This window comes from Hemitrygon akajei, chromosome 13, assembly GCF_048418815.1.
Source record: "Hemitrygon akajei chromosome 13, sHemAka1.3, whole genome shotgun sequence".
In the NCBI taxonomy this organism is placed as follows: domain Eukaryota; kingdom Metazoa; phylum Chordata; class Chondrichthyes; order Myliobatiformes; family Dasyatidae; genus Hemitrygon; species Hemitrygon akajei.
This window is the reverse complement of record NC_133136.1, coordinates 5,899,654-5,918,537: the sequence shown is the minus strand read 5'-3', so window position 1 is coordinate 5,918,537 and position 18,884 is coordinate 5,899,654. Positions and strand designations below refer to the sequence as shown.

The 18,884-nt window shown below is 43.7% G+C and overlaps 1 protein-coding gene across 1 annotated transcript in view; it reads left to right on the top strand.

Moving 5' to 3' along the window:
- The window catches only part of myo5b (myosin VB), a 288,715-nt gene that overhangs the window by 134,306 nt on the left and 135,525 nt on the right, over positions 1–18,884 (top strand). Inside the window, exons 9-12 of the mRNA XM_073064077.1 lie at positions 344–453; positions 5,076–5,341; positions 12,559–12,640; positions 15,640–15,780. Coding sequence (XP_072920178.1) covers positions 344–453; positions 5,076–5,341; positions 12,559–12,640; positions 15,640–15,780 — 599 coding nt within the window. The remainder of the gene's footprint in view (positions 1–343; positions 454–5,075; positions 5,342–12,558; positions 12,641–15,639; positions 15,781–18,884) is intronic.

The window sequence follows — 18,884 nt, the reverse complement described above, 5'->3', positions numbered from 1 at the left end:
CAGTCAACATACTCTCCCCCACACATCCATAGAAGTTTGTCAAAGTTTTATATGTCAACAGAAAATTGGTTAAAAGTTTGAAAACTTGCATCAATGAGAGCTGTTGTCCTAATACCTTTTGCATTTGGAACTTCATGCAGGAAATTCTGTTAAGAGCAGAATCATTAAAATGAGATACACTTAGCAGTTTGCTTTTGGAGTTATGAAAATTCAGTTAAGAACAGTATCTTTAGAATGAGACATACTGAGCAGTTTGCTTTTGGAGTTATGAAGTTATCAATGTGAAGGTTTGTATTTTCACGTTTACCAGTGACGGTGTTAATGATGTGTTTCTGTCCTTCAGGTGTAAAGGATGCACACCAGATGAACATTTATAGAGTAATCGCTTCCATTCTCCACCTGGGAAATGTAGAGATTGTTTCGGAGAGAGATACGGACTCGTGTGGTGTTGTTGTAAGTCTTTGCTATAGAGTAGTTACATCCTCTGTTCTGTAGGTTTCAATATTCAAGATTGTTTACTGCCATTCCCAGTACACAAGTGTAAAGGAGAACAAAATAATTGCTGCTCCAGATCTGATGTAGCACAAAAAACACATGCACATAATAAGCATAACACAATAAAAACAAAATATATAAAAGTACATACAATTAGCTCATGTATGTACATAAAGGGGTGTCAGGGTGGAGGTATGTCCCTACCAAAGGAGGTGTAAGGTGCTCCTTCCCTCCACTAGCCTGCAGGTCACCCTTGGGCAAGGTGTGGCACCTGCTTAGCCCCCGATCAGGGTCACATGAAGCCATGGGAGCAGGCGGTGGATGGTCGTGTGAGCAGCTGGTGCATATCACAAGTCCTGGTTATGCGACCACTAACACCAGGCAGACAATCTCTGAAGAGTATTGATAATGACTGGGGTCACCCGTCTTGTAAAGACACGGCCCAGAAGACAATGGCAAACTACTTCTGTAGAAAAATTTGCCAAGAGCAATCATGGTGATGGAAAGACCATGATTGACCATGTCATACACACTGTACATAAAGATTGAGTGAACAAAGTGACGCGAGGCACAGGAGTGTCTGTATATAAGGTGTCTAACGGGAAATGATAAAGTAGTGGTGGATGGGTGTGTGGAGGGGTGGGTTAGTGGGTGGGGGTGTTAATCAGTCTGTTTGGGGAAAGTAACAGTTTTTGAGTCTGGTGGTCCTGGCGTGAATAATACGTAACCTCCTCCCTGATGGGAGTGGGACAAACAGTCCATGAGCAGGGTGGGTGGGATCCTTCATTATGTTACTGGTCCTTTTCTGGCATCTTTCTGGAAATATGCCCTTGATGATGGGTAGGCTGGTGCCGGCGATGTGTTGGGTATTTTTGACTACCCATTGTGGAGCCTTTCTGTCTGCAATAGAGTAACTTCCACCACAACCAATCATGCAGCATGTTAGGATGCTCTCAACTGTACATCTGTAGGTCAGACAGATGTGTACAGTTCAGCCTCTGCAGAATGTAGAGGCACTAGTGAGTGTTTCTGATTGTGTAGGATGTGTTTTGGGGACATGAGAGGTTGTGTGTGACGAACGCTCCCCGGAGTGGGAAATTGCTCGTGGTTTCCACTGCCACTGATGTAAAGAGGTGTGAGTAATCATTTCCTTTGTCTTGTTGACATTAAGGAAGAGGTTATTTTCCTAGCACCAGGCCTCGTGCTCTTCCACCTGGTGTCGGTAGGCCGTCTCGTGGTTGTTGGTGATAAGCCCAACCTTTGCTCAATGACTGTCCTATGGACATTTAAATTTTGTCTTGGTAATGTACTAGGGTCTGAGCACTATTTAAACCAATCTCTGCATAATGAATTCTAGACCGGCTAGTGATGTAGCGGAGAGTGAAGGGTCTCTGTAGCAGTTACTTGAAAACAAACCAGACACACTCAGAGACTGAACATGGAAGGGTGGGGGTCGACTCTATATGACACGCTCCACCAATCACAAAGTTGTAAACTCGAAGGAAGTAGTTCAAACCAACAAAACAAACAATCTTGAAACGCTAAAAACTAATGAAACTAAAACTAACAAAATAAACAGAGTTAGTGTATTTAAGTGCAGTGAAGTGTTCTTAAACATATTTAAGAGTGTGGTGAACTACATATACCTGTCTGGACACGCCCCCCCCCCCCCCCCCCCCGCTGACTGCTCCTGTGGCACCTCCCACTGACCCCTGTATAAAGACGATTGGAGGCACTGCTCCTCCCTCAGTCTCCAGGATGTTGTGTGATGGTCTCTTGCTGCTGATGCTGCTGATGGTGCTTTCTTCCAGCTAATAAAAGCCTATCTCGACTCACGTCTCAGAGAGTTATTGATGGTACATCAAAGAGTATTTAAGGTCTTTAAGTAGATCATAAAGTGATATCACCCCTGGCCCACTCCCTGGCTCTACCCAAACTAAACTGATCCAGCTGAAACACAAATCTAAAGCACCCAAGCACTTACCTCTCCTACCTACACCATGTCCCTATCCCTCCATCCTCCTCACATCCATGTGCCTATCCAAATGTCTCTTAAAAACCTCTAATGTATCTGCCTCGACCACCATCCCAGGCATCCACCTCTCTCTGAGTAAAAAAATTAATCTCCCTTGAACCTCAAACACGAGGAAATCTGCAGATGCTGGAAATTAAAGCAAAACACACAAAATGCTGGTGGAACGCAGCAGGCCAGGCAGCATCTTTAGGAAGAAGCGCTGTCGACATTTTGGGCCGAGACCCTTCATCAAGACTAACTGAAAGGAAAGATAGTAAGAGATTTAAAAGTAGGAGGGGGAGGGGGAAATGCAAAATGATAGGAGAAGACCGGAGGGGGTGGGATGAAGCTAAGAGCTGGAAAGGTGATTGGCGAAAGTGATACAGAGCTGGAGAAAGGAAAGGATCATGGGACGGGAGGCCTAGGGAGAAAGAAAGGGGGAGGGGGAGGATCTACTATCAAGATGAAGCCACACTTAGTTTGGAGGAACAACACCTTATATTCCGTCTGGGTAGCCTACAACCTGATGGCTTGAACATTGACTTCTCTAACTTCCGTTAATGCCCCTCCTCCCCTTCTTACCCCATCCCTGATATATTTAGCTTTTTTCTCCCCTTTTTTCCCCTCTCTTTCTGCCCATCACTCTGCCTGTTCTCCATCTCCCTCTGGTGCTCCCCTCCCCCTTTCTTTCTCCCTAGGCCTCCTGTCCCATGATCCTTTCCCTTCTCCAGCTCTGTATCCCTTTAGCCAATCACCTTTCCAGCTGTTAGCTTGACCCCACCCCCTCCTGTCTTCTCCTATCATTTCAGATTTCCCCCTCCCCCTCCTACTTTCAGATCTCTTACTATCTTTCCTTTCAGTTAGTCCTGATGAAGGGTCTCGGCCCGAAACGTCGACAGTGCTTCTCCCTATAGATGCTGCCTGGCCTGCTGTGTTCCACCAGCATTTTGTGTGTGTTGCTCTCCTTTGAACCTACCCCTCTTACCTTTAATGCATGCCCTCTGGTATTAGACATTGCAAACCTGGGAAACAGATACTGTCTGTCCACTCTGTCTATGCCTCTCAATCTTATGAATCTCAATCAGATCTGCCCTTAGCCTCTGGCACTCCAGAGCAAACGACCCAAGTTTATCCAGCCTCTCATGATATCCTCTAAACCAGGCAGCATCCTGATAAACCTTCTCTGCACCTCCTCCGAAGCCTCAACATCCTTACTCTAGTGGGGTGACCAGATCTGTATGCGATGCTCCAGATGTGGCCAAACCAGAGTTTTATAAAGTTGCAAAGTAACCTCCTGACTTTTGAACTCAAATAAAATCAAACATTGCATAAACCTCTTAACCACCTTATCGACCTGTGTAGCCACTTTCAAGGGAGCTGTGAACTTGGATCCCAAGATCTCTCTGCTGCTCTGGTTTGTCCTTCTAGAATGCAACACTGCACGCTAGTCCTCGTTCAATAGTTATTTTTTAATGCAGACAAGTGTGAGACATTTTTATTAACATTTAAAGGACAATCATCTCTGTTAAATGTTGTCATATTTTACCTTCTAAACCACTTCCTCTGGAAGATCGTTCAACAATTGTTTCTTTAGCTCCAAATTCCAACATCTACAGTCTCTTACATCTCCTTTGGTTGGCCTACATTTGGCATTCTTTGATCATGCTTGCTTGGGCCCTGAGATCCTATGGAGCAGAGGCCATTGATGAACACCCGTCTCCATCATCCCCTGAAGTCGATGGTATGGTTGGAGTTCACCAATGTTTCTGTAATCTATTATGTCCACTGCACCGGGGATTGGCCTACAGCGCTTCACCACAGCCCTGTTAGCCAACCTTACCCGTTTCTCCCTCTCATGACGGGGACGTAGTCTTGGACTTTGAGAGGCTTTGATCATACTCAGCTGATAATGAGATGTCAGAAAATATACAAGAAAGGTTTATAAAAAATATTTTCATTTTCTTTCAAAATGTTCAAAGTTCATTTTATTATCAAAGCATACAACTCTGAAGTTCTTCCATTCTCCAGGTAATCATGAAACCAAGAGCGAAAAGAAAGGCAGCACAATCATCAGCCCCCAAATCCTACCTCCCCGCAAAACAAAAGAACAAAACTGATCAGCATATCGACTCCCAAATCCCTCCTCCCACATGAAAAAAACAAACGAAAATGGAACAAGCACGTCAACCCCCAAATCCCTCCTCCTGCACTAAATACAAGCAAAACGGATCAGGCACATCAACCCCCAAAACCCCTTCTCCGCTTCCGTACTTTTTCCACAGATGCTGCCCGGCCTGCTGAGTTCCTCCAGCATTCGGTGTGTGTTGTGTGGATTTGCAGCATCTGCAGATTTCCTCATGTTTGTTTTTAAAAATTACCAGAAATGTGCCATCATATCTATCAGAAAATCTCTCATTATATCTAGCATATCAAATCTTAACATATTAAATATCAAATATCAACATATTGAAAATCAATTATTAACATATCAAGTATTAACAGCTTGTTAGCTATCAGAAGATTAACAGCACTCTAGCTTGTTAACAATTAATCTCTGTACTTTCAGAAGAAGGATAAGCACCTAAGATACTTCTGTGATCTGCTGGGGGTTGAACACGACCAGATGGAACACTGGCTCTGTCATCGGAAGCTCGTCACCACGTCAGAGACATATGTGAAGACCATGTCCAAGCAGCATGCCATCAATGCCAGGAACGCATTGGCCAAACACATCTACGCCCAGCTCTTCAACTGGATCGTGGAACAAATCAACAAAGCGCTTCATACAACCAGCAAGCAGCACTCGTTCATTGGCGTCCTGGACATTTACGGGTACGCAACTGAGCAACGTTTACACGGCATTGCATCCTGCCAAACCGGGAACTAGGGTTGATAATGAGTGCAGTTTAGTGACAGTATTACTGCCATCACACGAGTCGGGTATCACAATCAGTATCAGGTTTAATGTCACTGGCTTATGTCCTGAAATTTGTTGTTATGCTGTCTTGTGCCACGAAACCAACGGAAAGAAAGGTTATGTCCCCGCCGTGAGAGGTAGAAACAACAAGATTGGCTAACGGGGCTCGGGTGAAGCTGTATAGGACAATCCCCTGTACAGTGGACACAATAGATTACAGAAACATTGGTGAACTCCAACCATACTATCGACTTCTGAGGACGATGGAGACAGGTGTTCACCAATGGCCGCTGCTCCACAGGATCTCAGGGCCCAAGCATGATGATCAAAGAATGCCAAATGTAGGCCAACCAAAGGAGATGTAAGAGACTGTAGATGCTGCAATTTGGAGCTAAAATTAAAAACTATACATTACAATAAGTATATAGTAAGTAATGTAAAAAGAGAGCAAAAAAAGAAACAAACAGTGAGATAGTGTTCATGGGATCATTGTCTGTTCAGAAATCTGATGACGGAGGGGAAGAAGCTGTTCCTGAAATGTTGAGTGTGTGTCTTCAGGCTCCTGTAGCTCCTCCCTGATGGTAGCAGTGAGAAGAGGGCATGTCCTGGGTGATGGGGGTTCTCAATGATGGATACATCGCCTTTTGAAGGTGCTCTAGATGGTGGGGAGGCCTGTGCCCATGATGGAGCTGGCTGAGTTTACAGCTTTCTGCAGCTTCTTCTGATCCTGCACAGTGGCCCCTCCATACCAGACAGAGATGCAGCCAGTTAGAAGGCTCTCCACGGTGCATCTGTAGAAATTTACAAGAGTCATTGCTGACATACCAAGTCTCCTGATTCTCCGAATAAAATATAGCACTGTTGTGCCTTCTTTCCAATGGCATTAGTACGTTGGGCCCAGGACAGATCTTCAGAGGTGTTTAGGGTATGATGTTCTCCTGTTGTTGGGTCCTCAGGTAGCTGTAGAGGCTGATCGGGATCCACGTATTCTGGTGAAGTGTGGGCTGGAGTAAGTAGCGGCTGTGGCTTTTGGTTTTAGTGACACAGTCCTTTCTTAATTGACCTGTTACAGTGAGGTAACTTACTAACATTTGTTCAAAGTTTGAAGCATACTTATTAACAAAGTACATATATGTCACCATATACTAACGAGATTCATTTTATCTGGAGGAAACCGTCCCAGGAAGAACTCATAAGCTCCTGATGCACAGAGGTGGAATTGAAACCAAGCTGCTGGAGCTAACCACTGACTTACCGTTCCGTACATACAAACTTAACTCAAGTCATTCAGCATTGTATCAGTTGAGTCAGTGTTACCATTGGACACACAAAATGCTGCAGGAACTCAGCAAATCAGGCAGCACCTATCAAAAGCATAAAACATAACAGCAGAATTAAACAAATTAATCCTTAGGCACTCCGTTCAAAAAGTTCAAACTACATTTATTATCGAAATATGTGTACTTTATATGACCTTGAGATTGTCTCCTTTCAGACAGCCACAAAACAAAGAAACCCATTCTAAAAAAGTCATCAAACACCCAAAGTGCAGAGAGAAAAAAAACAAATCATGCAAACAATAAATGTAAGCAATTAACATTCAGAACTGAAGTTCACGAAAGTGAGTCTACAGGCACAAAGCAGGTCATCAGTACAGCTGATGCAGGAGCCTGTTAGTTGCAGGCCACAGCCTCAGTTCAGTGCAGAGCCGAGCAAACCGCGCAGAGCAATGAACTGAACCTCTGGCCCCTGACACCCTGACCTTTTCAATCTGGCCCAGCGCTTCAATTGTCCAATCTTCAGGTCATTCCTCGCTCTTGCAGAAGACTCCCGTGTCCCTTGAGATAAATGAACAGTTGACGTTTTAGGCGAAGACCATTCATCAAGACTGTTATTTTTGTGTGGATTCATGGTTCAGGAGTTCCAGCCTGGAATGGATAATACTGTGCTTTGGGTCCATATGTTTATACAGTCCAGTGGTGAGGTTGGACGTCAGTCCCTCTGCTTGTGCAGAGACTGAGCCGTGGAGGAGAGAAGTGCTGTGTTATGTGTATTTCGGTTCCCACAATGGCCCCTCCAGTGCTATTCCTGTCCTGTAGATGTCAACCCATTAGAAGCTAAATTGTGATTATTAAAAACTAACTTTGTACAAGGTCAGACTCAAACCCAAACTGAAAGGATTGCCTGAGACATTTTCCGCGATCCAATTATCTTTTGTGCTGTCCCTGGGAATTCTCCAGAGGCTATTATTTTAGACGGTGGGAGTGCTGCTTGGAGATTACAGCCAAGCCTGCTGATGGTGATGCTGTCTGACAAGTGCATATTTATGGTTCATCGGGGCACTGAAAAAAACCATTGCCAAATTAAAAACATAAGAGATTCTGCAGATGCTGGAATTCCAGAGTAACACACACAAAATGCTGGAGGAACACAGCAGGTTGGAAAGCATCTACGGAGGGGAATAAACAGTTGACATTTTAAGCCAAGACCCAAGCTGGAAAGGAAGGGGTCAGAGACCAGAATAAGGTAGGGTTATGGGAAGGATGACAAGCTGGTAGGTGATAGGTGGTAAGACTAGGTGAGGGGGAGTGTGGATGAGTGGGAGGGGGGGATGAAGTAAGAAGCTGCTCGGAGGTGATAGGTGGAAGAGGTAAAGGGGTAAAGAAGTATGCATCTGATAGGAGAGGAAAGTGGACCGTAGAAGAAAGAGGGGCACCAGAGGGAGGAGATGGGCAAGTGTGGAGAAGAGAAAGGGTAAGAGGGAAGCCAGGAAGGGGAGAAATTACCAGATGTTGGAGAAATCAATATTCATGCTGTCAGATTGGAGGCTACTGAGGCAGAATATGAGGTGTTGCTCCTCCGAGCTGAGAATGGCCTCATTGTGCAGGAGAGGAGACCATGGATCAATGTGTTAGAAAGTGAATGGCAAGTAGAATTAAAATGGGTGGCTGACATTGAATCAGAATCAGGTTTATTGTCACCGGCATGTGTAGTGAAATTTGTTAACTTAGCGGCAGCAGTTCAATGCAATACATAATACTGTATAGAAGAAGAAGAATAAAATAATAATAATAAGTAAATAAATTATAGTATATATATATTGAATAAATTAAAATAATTCAAAAAACGGAAATTAATATATATTGGAAAAAGTGAGGTAGTGTTCACAGGTTCAAAGTCCATTTAGGAATCGGATGGCAGAGGGGAAGAAGCTGTTCCTGAATCGCTGAGTGTGTGCCTTCAGGCTTCTGTACCTCCTACCTGATGGTAACAGTGAGCAAAGGGCATGCCCTGGGTGCTGGAGGTCCTTAATAATGGATGCTGCCTTTCTGAGACACCGCTCCCTGAAGATGTCCTGAGTACTTTGTAGGCTAGTACCCAAGATAGAGCCGACTAAATTTACAACCCTCTGCAGCTTCTTTCGGTCTCGTGCAGTAGCCCCTCCATACCAGACAGTGATACAGCCTGTCAGAATGCTCTCCATGGTACATCTGTAGAAGTTTTTGAGTATATTTGTTGACCTATCAAATCTTTTCAAACTTTTAATGAAGTCCAGCTGCTGTCTTGCCTTCTTTATAGCTGCATCGATATGTTGGGACCAGGTTAGGTCCTCAGAGATCTTGACACCTCAGGAACTTGAAACTGCTCACTCTCTCCAGTTCTGATCCCTCTATGAGGATTGGTATGTGTTCCTTCATCTTACCCTTCCTGAAGTCCACAATCAGCTCTTTCATCTTACTGATGTTGAGTGGCCAGGTTGTAGCTGTGACACCACTCCACTCGTTGGCATATCTCACTCCTGTATGCCCTCTCGTCACCCCTGAGATTCTACCAACAATAGCTGTATCATCAGCAAATTTATAGATGGTATTTGAGCTATGCCTAGACACACAGTCGTGGGCATAGAGAGAGTAGAGCAGTGGGCTAAGCACACACCCCTAAGGTGCACCAGTGTTGATCGTCAGCAAAGAGGAGATATGATCACCAATCCACGCAGATTGTTGTCTTCCAGTTAGGAAGTCAAGGATCCATTGCAGAGGGAGGTACAGAGGCCCAGGTTCTGTAACTTCTCAATGAGGATTGTGGGAATGATGGTGTTAAGTCAAGTCAAGTCACTTTTTATTGTCATTTCGACCATAACTGCTGGAACAGTACACAGTAAAAATGAGACAACATTTTTCAGGACCATGGTGATACATGAGTCGATACAAAAAGTACACTGAACTACATAAAAACAACACAGAAAAAAAACTACACTAGATTACAGACCTACCCAGGACTGCATAAAGTGCACAAAACAGTGCAGGCATTACAATAAATAATAAACAAGACCATAGGCACAGTAGAGGGCAGTAAGATGTCAGTCCAGGTTCTGGGTATTGAGGAGTCTGATAGCTTGGGGGGGAGAAATGATTATGATCAGTTCAGGTTGCCTCATTATAGGAAGAATGCAGAAGCTTCAGAGAGGGTGCAGACTTAGGCTTTATGGATTGATCTGAAATAGATGAGATGAATATTCTTGGGAGGATAATTTTATTTATTTGCAGTGTTTGTTTATTTAGAGATACAGTACAGAGCAGGCCATTCCAGCCCAATAAGCCTCACCACTCAGCAACCCACCTATTTAACACTAGTCTAATCACGGGACAGTTTACATTGACCAATTAACCTACCAACTGGGTCTTTGCACTGTGGGAGGAAACCGGAGCACTCAGAGGAAACCCACATGGTTCACAGAGAGAAATGCAAGCTCCTTACATTTGGCGCAGGAATTGAACTCTGAACTCTGGAATGTCCCAAGCTGGAAGAGAGGTCCTAACGAATAAGCTACAATGGCACCCTAGGACGTGATTTCATATGTTACCTATTTGAGAGGAAATAAATCCTCCCTGTGTTTTCCCATGTCCCTTTGGCACTATTACCCCATCTCTTTCCCTTCCCTCACCCTCAGAACCTACCCATTACCTGCACCTTCCTCCTCCTGATTTCCTATCTCCCTCCCTTTATTCCATGGTCTACTCTCCTCTCCTATCAGATCCCTTCTTCTTCAGCCCTGTGCCTTTTCCACCTACTGCCTCCCAGCTTCCCACAGTATTCTGTTCACACTCCTCCCCACCTCCTACCTCCCCAGCCACCTGCATTCAACTATCACCTGCTTGTTCCTTCTCTTCCCAGTTCCCTCCTTACCCATTTATTCTGGCTTCTTCCCCATTCCTTTCCAGTCCTGATGAATGGCTGTAGCCTGTTTATTCCTCTCCATAGATGCTGCCTGACCTGCTGAGTTCCTCCAGTATTTTGTTTGTGTTGCTCTGGATTTCCAGCATCTGCAGGATCTCTTGTGTTTCCAGAGACACCAATTGCACAAATCTATTTAAACTTAAAATCTCAATTTTGGATACCAGCTGTCACGTGGTGGTCCACAGTGAAATTTCAGTTCTACAGGTTAAAAGTAATGTCCAGAATTTACTGAAAAGATGTTTGAGTGAAACTGTTGGCCAACAAGTTTTTGAAAGTTCTTGCCCTTTCCAACAATTTTTCCTTTCCTGTTCTGAAGAAGGGTCTCGGCCCAAAGTGTCGACTGTTTATCCATTTCTGTAGATGCTGCCCGACCCTCTGAGTTCCTCCAGCATTTTGTGTATGTTACTCTGGATTTCTAGTATCTACAGAGTCTCTACTGTTGAAGTTGTTTTGTGGATTATGATTTGGCATAAGTTCATGAGGCATTTTTGTCACAATAAGGGGAGAAAAGGCCATCTTCTGTTATGAACTGCTCACTCAGTGAATTAATTGCCCATAAATGCTTATTGCCGCAGAAAGCATTTCAGCTACAAAGAGTGACAAGATAGGCTAAGAGCACTGATGGAGAACATGAAAGGTGTATTCAAAATTAATAATAATAATAAATTATTTATAAGGTCATAGATCACTCCTGCACAGAAACAGGTCCTTCGGCCCATCTGGTCCATGCTGAACTATTAATCCACTTGAACCATTGACCTCCTCCCCGACCATTGCCCTCCAAAACCCACCCCCATCTATGCATCTATCCAAAACTCTTAAACGTTGAAATCGACCTTGCATGCACCTCTTCTGCTGGCAGCTCATTCCACGTTGTCACCACCCTCTGTCTGAATATGTTTCCCCTCAGGTCCCCCTTAAACTTTTCACCTTTCACCCTTAACCCATAACCTCTAGTTGTAGCCCCACCCAACCTCAGTGGTGAAAGTCTGCTTGCACTTACCCTATTGAAATTCCTCATAACTTTGTATATCTCCAATCAAATCCCCCCTCAGTCTGCTACGTCATTGGGAAAAAAGTCCTAATCTGTTCAACCTTTCCCTATAACACAGGTTCTCAGATCCCAGCAACATCCTTGTAAATTTTCTCTAGACTCTTTCATCTTTCCTGTAGGTAGGTGACTAAAACTGCACATAATATTACAACTTAGGCCTCACCAGGTTCTTATACAATTTCAACATAACATCCCAACTCCTGTACTCATACATTGGTTTATAAAGGCCAATATGCTAAAAGCTTTCTTTATTACTCTTATCTACCTGTGACATCACTTTTAGGGAATTATGGGCCTGTATTCCCAGATCCCTTTGTTCTACAACACCCCTCGGTGCCCGAATGTTCACTGTGTAAGACCTACCCTGGTTGGTCCTACCAAAGTGCAAAACCTCGCACTCGTCTGCATTAAATTCCATCTGTCATTTTGCAGCCCATTTTCCCATTGGTCCAGATCCTACTGCAAGCCATAGTAGCCTTTCTCTCTGTCCACTACACCTATACCGACAGAGCATGTTTTGTACAGACGATGTAGTTCAAAGTGCTTCACAACAGAATGTAGAGCAAACATGACAATACATGGTACCATGATATCAGAGTGGTTAGCACAACACAATCACAGCTGATAACCAATTGATAAAATACTGTTGCTAGCATGAACTTCTGGAAGGTTCTGGGAAGGAATAAATGCACTGAGGGGTGCAAGAATGGTACAGACTGACAACAGGAAGTTAGCTGTTCCAGCAAGTGTTGGATCATTGTTCTGGTTGCTCTTGTGAAACTAGTTCGACAGGTAACAGTTATTTTCAGAGAGGTAATGTCTGCTTTCTGTCCACTTCAGGTTTGAAACATTTGATATCAACAGTTTTGAACAATTTTGCATCAACTACGCTAATGAGAAATTGCAGCAGCAATTTAACCTGGTGAGAACACTGTATTATGTACTTGTGCATGTGTGTGTGAACCTGCTCATGTGGCTTCATGTATGTGTGCATATGTTCTTGTGTCTTCATTATGTGTGAACCTGCTCATGTGGCTTCATGTATGTGTGCATATGTTCTTGTGTCTTCATTATGTGTGAACCTGCTCATGTGTCTTCATGTATGTGTGCACATCTTCTTGTGTCTCCATGTATGTGCTTAAATATTTTAAAAACAGTTTTATTCAGTTCTAATTTCATCAGATTTACCTGATGTCTATTCTTCCTATCCTTTGGCACTAACAGTCACATGCTCACAGATACTGCAACGTTTCAGTGGTAAACCCAACGGTCTTCCTCAGGCACAAATTAGTCAAGTGTCAAGTCCCCCAGAGACACCTCCTTATATACCCTGTCGAGTGAGCCCCGCCCAGGCCCCGCCTAAACCAATGAGACGTTGCAATCAGTATCTGTAAGTACAGTGGAATGCAAACGTTTGGGCATCCCGGTCAAAATTTCTGTTATTGTGAATAGTTAAGTCAGTAGAAGATGAACTGATCTCCAAAAGTCATGAAGTTAAAGACGAAACATTCTTTTCAACATTTTAAGCAAGATTAGTGCGGTATTCTTGTTTTGTACAATTTTAGAGTGAAACAAAGGAAAGGAGCACCATGCAAAAGTTTGGGCACCCCAAGAGATTTGAGCTCTTAGATCTAAGGTCTCTTAGATCTAGATCTTAGATCTTAGATCTAGGACTCTTAGGTCTCAGACCTTAATTAGCTTGTTAGGGCTATGGCTTGTTCACAGTCATCATTAGGAAAGGCCTGGTGATGCAAATTTCAAAGCTTTCTAGATACTCTGACTCCTCAAACCTTGTCCCAACAATCAGCAGCTATGGGCTCCTCTAAGCAGCTGCCTAGCACTCTGAAAATTAAAATAAGTGATGCCCACAAAGCAGGAGAAGGCTATAAGAAGAAAGCAAAGCGTTTTCAGGTAGCCATTTCCTCAGTTCATAATGTAATTAAGAAATGGCAGTTAACAGGAATGGTGGAGGTCAAGTTGAAGGTCTGGAAGACCAAGAAAACTTTCTGAGAGAACTGCTCATAGGATTGCTAGAAAGGCAAATCAAAACCCCCGTTTGACTGCAAAAGACCTTTTCAAAGATTTAGCAGACTCTGGAGTGGTGGTGCACTGTTCTACTGTGCAGTGACACTTGCACAAATATGACCTTCATGGAAGAGTCATCAGAAGAAAACCTTTCCTGCATTCTCATCACAAAATTCAGTGTCAGAAGTTTGCAAAGGAACATCTAAACAAGCCTGATGCATTTTGGAAACAAGTCCTGTGGACTGATGAAGTTAAAATAGAACTTTTTGGCCACAATGAGCAAAAGTATGTTTGGATAAAATGGGGTGCAGAATTTCATGAAAAGAACACCTCTCCAACTGTTAAGCACGGGGGTGGATCGATCATGCTTTGGGCTTGTGTTGCAGCCAGTGGCACAGGGAACATTTCACTGGTAGAGGGAAGAATGAATTCAATTAAATACCAGCAAATTCTGGAAGTAAACATCACACCGTCTGTAAAAAAGCTGAAGATGAAAAGAGGATGGCTTCTACAACAGGATAATGATCCTAAACACACCTCAAAATCCACAATGGACTACCTCAAGAGGCGCAAGCTGAAGGTTTTGCCATGGCCCTCACAATCCCCCGACCTAAACATTATCGAAAATCTGTGGATACACCTCAAAAGAGCAGTGGATGCAAGACGGCCCAAGAATCTCATAGAACTAGAAGCCTTTTGCAAGGAAGAATGGGTGAAAATCCCTCAAACAAGAATTGAAAGACTCTTAGCTGGCTACAGAAAGCATTTGCAAGCTGTGACACTTGCCAAAGGGGGTGATACTAAGTACTGACCATGCAGCGTGCCCAAACTTTTGCTTCGGGCCCTTTTCCTTTTTTGTTATTTTGAAACTGTAAAAGATGGAAATAAAAAAAGTAATCTAGCTTAAAATATTAAAGAAATGTGTCATCTTTAACTTTATGCCTTTTAGAAATCAGGTCATCTTTTAGCTATTCGCAGTAACAGAAATTTTGACCAGGGGTCCCAAACTTCTGCATGCCACTGTTTGTGACCAAAGGATAGTATGGATAGATTTAGTAACCAGTCACAAAGCTTCTGTAGTCAGTTACCTGATGTCCACTTTTATCACAATTCCGTTAATCCTTAGAGGGGATTTGAGGAGAGATTTGATAGAGGTATACAGAACTATGAGGGGTATAGATAGGGTAATATTGAAAGGGCTTGATAGAGTGGACATGGAAAGGATGTTTCCTAAAGTGGGGGAGTACAGGACCAGAGCTCACAGACCCAGAATATAGGGACGTCCGTCCATTTAGAACAGAGAGGAGGGGGAACATCTTTAGCCAGAGGATGGTGAATCTGTGGAATTCATTGCCACAGACAGCTGTGGAGGCCAAGTCATTGGGTATATTTAAAGTGGTTATTAATAGGTTCTTGATTAGTCAGAGTGTTAAAGTTACAGGGAGAAGGCAGGAGAACGAGGTTGAGAGGGATAATAAATCGGCCATGATGGAACTGTCAACAGACTCAATGAGGTGAAAGGAGCAGAATTCTGCCAATGTCTCAAGTTTTTATAGTCTTATGGTCTAAGTAAAAAAACAAGCTTTTTCTGCTGAGGTTAGATGAGACTGGAACTAGTGGTCATAGGTTAAGGGTGAAAGGTGAAATGTTTAAGGGGAGCATAAGTAGAGGGTGGTACAAATGTGGAATGATCTGCCAGTGGAAGTGGTGGATGGGAAGGCTATGGAGAGCCGTGGTCCAGGTGTGGGTCAATGGGACTAGGTTCAGCACAGGATGAATGGGCTGAAGGGCTTATTTCTGTGTTGTGGTGCTCTATGTATGAACGAATCTATAAAGGATACATTTTATACGTACCTGTATTATCACAATTTGTTGCTTGTTTTCAATATTTTTCAGCACGTCTTCAAGTTGGAGCAGGAGGAGTACATGAAGGAACAAATACCCTGGACGCTGATTGATTTTTCCGACAACCAGCCGTGCATCGACCTGATTGAGGCCAAGTTGGGCATCTTGGACCTGTTGGATGAAGAATGCAGGGTAAAAGGCAGCCAATGAGTTTCACCCTCATTTCATTAGAGGTGTTAATGTCTTCGTCACAAAGGGTGGTGACGGGGCAGACGTTTTCACAGGACAATGAGCATGCCAGTAAGGCCAAAGTCAGCATGGTTTCCTTGAGGGATGGAGGCAGACCAAAGGAAGTTATAGGTTGGTTAGTCTGACCTCAGTGGTTGGGAAGACATTGATTGTCACGGTTGCGGTCTCAGGGTATTTGGAGGCACATGATAAAATAAACAGTCGTCAACATGGTTTCCTTAAGAGAAAATTTTGCCAGACAAATCTGTTTGAATTCCTTGAGGAATTTACAAGTAGGATAGCCAAAGGAGAATTGATTGATATGGTGTATTTGTGTTTTCAGAAGGCCTTTGACAAGGTGCTACACCTGAGGCTGGTTAACAAGCTAAGAGGCCATTGTATTACAGGAAAGATTCTAGCATGGATAGAGCAGTGGCTGACTGGTAGGAGGCAAAGAGTGGGAATAAAGAGAGCCTGATCTGGTTGGCTGCCGTGACTACTGGTGTTCCATATGGGGCACTTCTTTTACATTATATGTCAATGATTTGGATGACAAAGTTGATGGCTTTGTGGCCAAGTTTGTGGATGATACAAAGATAAGTGGAGGAGCAGGTAGTGCTGAGGAAGCAGAAGGACTTAGACAGGAGAAAGGACAAAGAGGTTAATGGAATATAGTGTAGGGACATGTGTGTGATTATACTTTTAGGTAAGAGGAATAAAGCCAGGGACTACTTTCTAAATGGGGAGAAAATTCAAAAATCAGAGGTGTAAAGAGACTTGGGAGACCTCGTGCAGGATTCCTTGAAGGTTAACTTGCATGTTGAATCGGTGGTGAGAAAGGAAATGCAATGTTAGCGTTCATTTCAGGAGGAGTATTTTCTCTCCATTTAGAAAATTTTAGAAAATAGAAAATTTAGAAAATAGGCAAGGATGCAATGTAAATGCTTTATAAGACACTGGTCAGACTGCAATTGGAGCATTGTGAGCTGTTTAGGGCCCATTATCAATGAAAAGATGTGCTGGCATTGGAGAGGGTCCAGTGGAGCCTCACAAGAATGATTCCGGGAATGAAAGGATTAACATATGAGGAGTATTTAATGGATCTGGGCCTGTATTTGCTGGAGTTTAGAAGAAAGGCTTAGACAGAGTGGATGTGGAGAGGATGTTTCCTATGCTGGGAGAGTCTAGGACCAAAAGATCCAACCTCAGAATAGAGGTACGTCCATTTAGAACAGAGGTGAGGAGGAATTTCTTTAGCTTCAGCATGCTGAATCTGTGGAACTCTTTGCCACAGACAGCTGTGCAGGCCAAGTTACTGAGTACATTTAAAGCAGAGATTGATAGGTTCTAGATTAATCTTATTAATAATTGTTCATATTAATAAGAGCATCAGGGGTTATGGGGAGGAAGTTTGTACGTTCCTTCCCGTGTGTGCCTGTGTTTCCACCAGGTGTGCAAGTTTTCTCCCACGGTCCGAAAACATACCAGTTAGTAGGTTAAAGATGCTCTTTATCAAGTACAGCTCTGCATTTAATCCCATCAAAACTAATCGATAATCTCCAAGACCTTGAACTCAATACCTCCTTGTGCAGTTGCATCTTGGATTTCCTCACGTGTAGACCCCAGTCAGTTTGGATTGGCAACAATACGATCTCCATCAGCACAGGTTCAGCACAAGGCTGTGTGCTTAGCCCCCGCCCTGCTCACGTGACACTTGTGACTGTGTGGCTAAGAACAGCTCCTATCCCATATTCAAGTTTGCTGAGACACCACTCTTTTGGGCCAAATCAAAAGTGGTGATGAATCAACATACAGGAGGGAGATTGAAAATTTGGCTGAGTGGTGTCATGACAATAGCCTCTCACTAAATATGAGCAAGACCAAAGAACTGATTGTAGTCTTCAGGAGAAGGAAACCAGAGGTCCAGAGTCAGTCCTCATCGGAGGATCAGAGGTGGAAAGGGTCAGCGACTTTAAATTCCTGGGTGTTATCATTTCAGGGGACCTGTCCTGGGTCCAGCAGGTAAGTGCAATTGTGAAGAAAGCATGGCAGTGACTCGACCCCCTTAGGAGTCTGCGGAGACTTGGCATGACATCTAAAACTTTAACGAACTACTACAGATGTATAGTGGAGAGTGTATTGACTGGCTTCATCACGGCCTGGTATGGAAACACCAATGCCCTTGAATGGAAAATCCTGCAAAACCTAGTGGATTTAGCCAGCACATCACGGGTAAAGCCCACTCCAACACCGAGCACATCTACATGAAACACTGTCACAGGAAAGCAGCATCCATCATCTGGGACCCCCACCACTCAGGTCATGCTCTCTTCTTGCTGCTGCCGTCAGGTAGGAGGTACAAGATCCTCAGGACTCGCACCACCAGGTTCGGGAACAGTTACTAGCCCTCAACCGTCAGGTAGGAGGTACAAGATCCTCAGGACTCGCACCACCAGGTTCGGGAACAGTTACTAGCCCTCAACCGTCAGGTAGGAGGTACAAGATCCTCAGGACTCGCACCACCAGGTTCGAGAACAGTTACTAGCCCTCAACCATCAGGCTCTTCAGCAAAGGGGTAACTGCACTCACCTGCAATGTTCCCATGACCAATGATCTCACTTTAAGGACACTTAGTCTTGTTATCTCATGTTCTCATATGTGTACTTTGATAATAAAATTTGCTTTGAACTTTTGAACTTTAATTGGTCATTGTAAATTGTCCTGTGGTTAGGGTAGTGTTTAATAGGTGGGTTGCTGGGCGGAGCCGCTCATGGGCCAGAAGAGCCTGTTCTGCACGGTATCTCCAAATAAAATAAATAAATCAATTTTAACTTGTTTTGTTTAGAATTGGTTTATTAGTGTCACACGCACTGGGATCCAGTGAAAAGCTTGTCTTGCACACTGTTCATACAGATCAGATCATTACACAGTGCATCGAGGTAGAACCAGGTAAAACAATAAGAGAATGCAGAATAAAGTGTAACAGCTACAGAGAGAGTTGCAGAGCAGGTGAACAAAAGGGGCAAGGTAGATTGTGAGTCCAAGAATCTATCTTATCCTACTGGGGA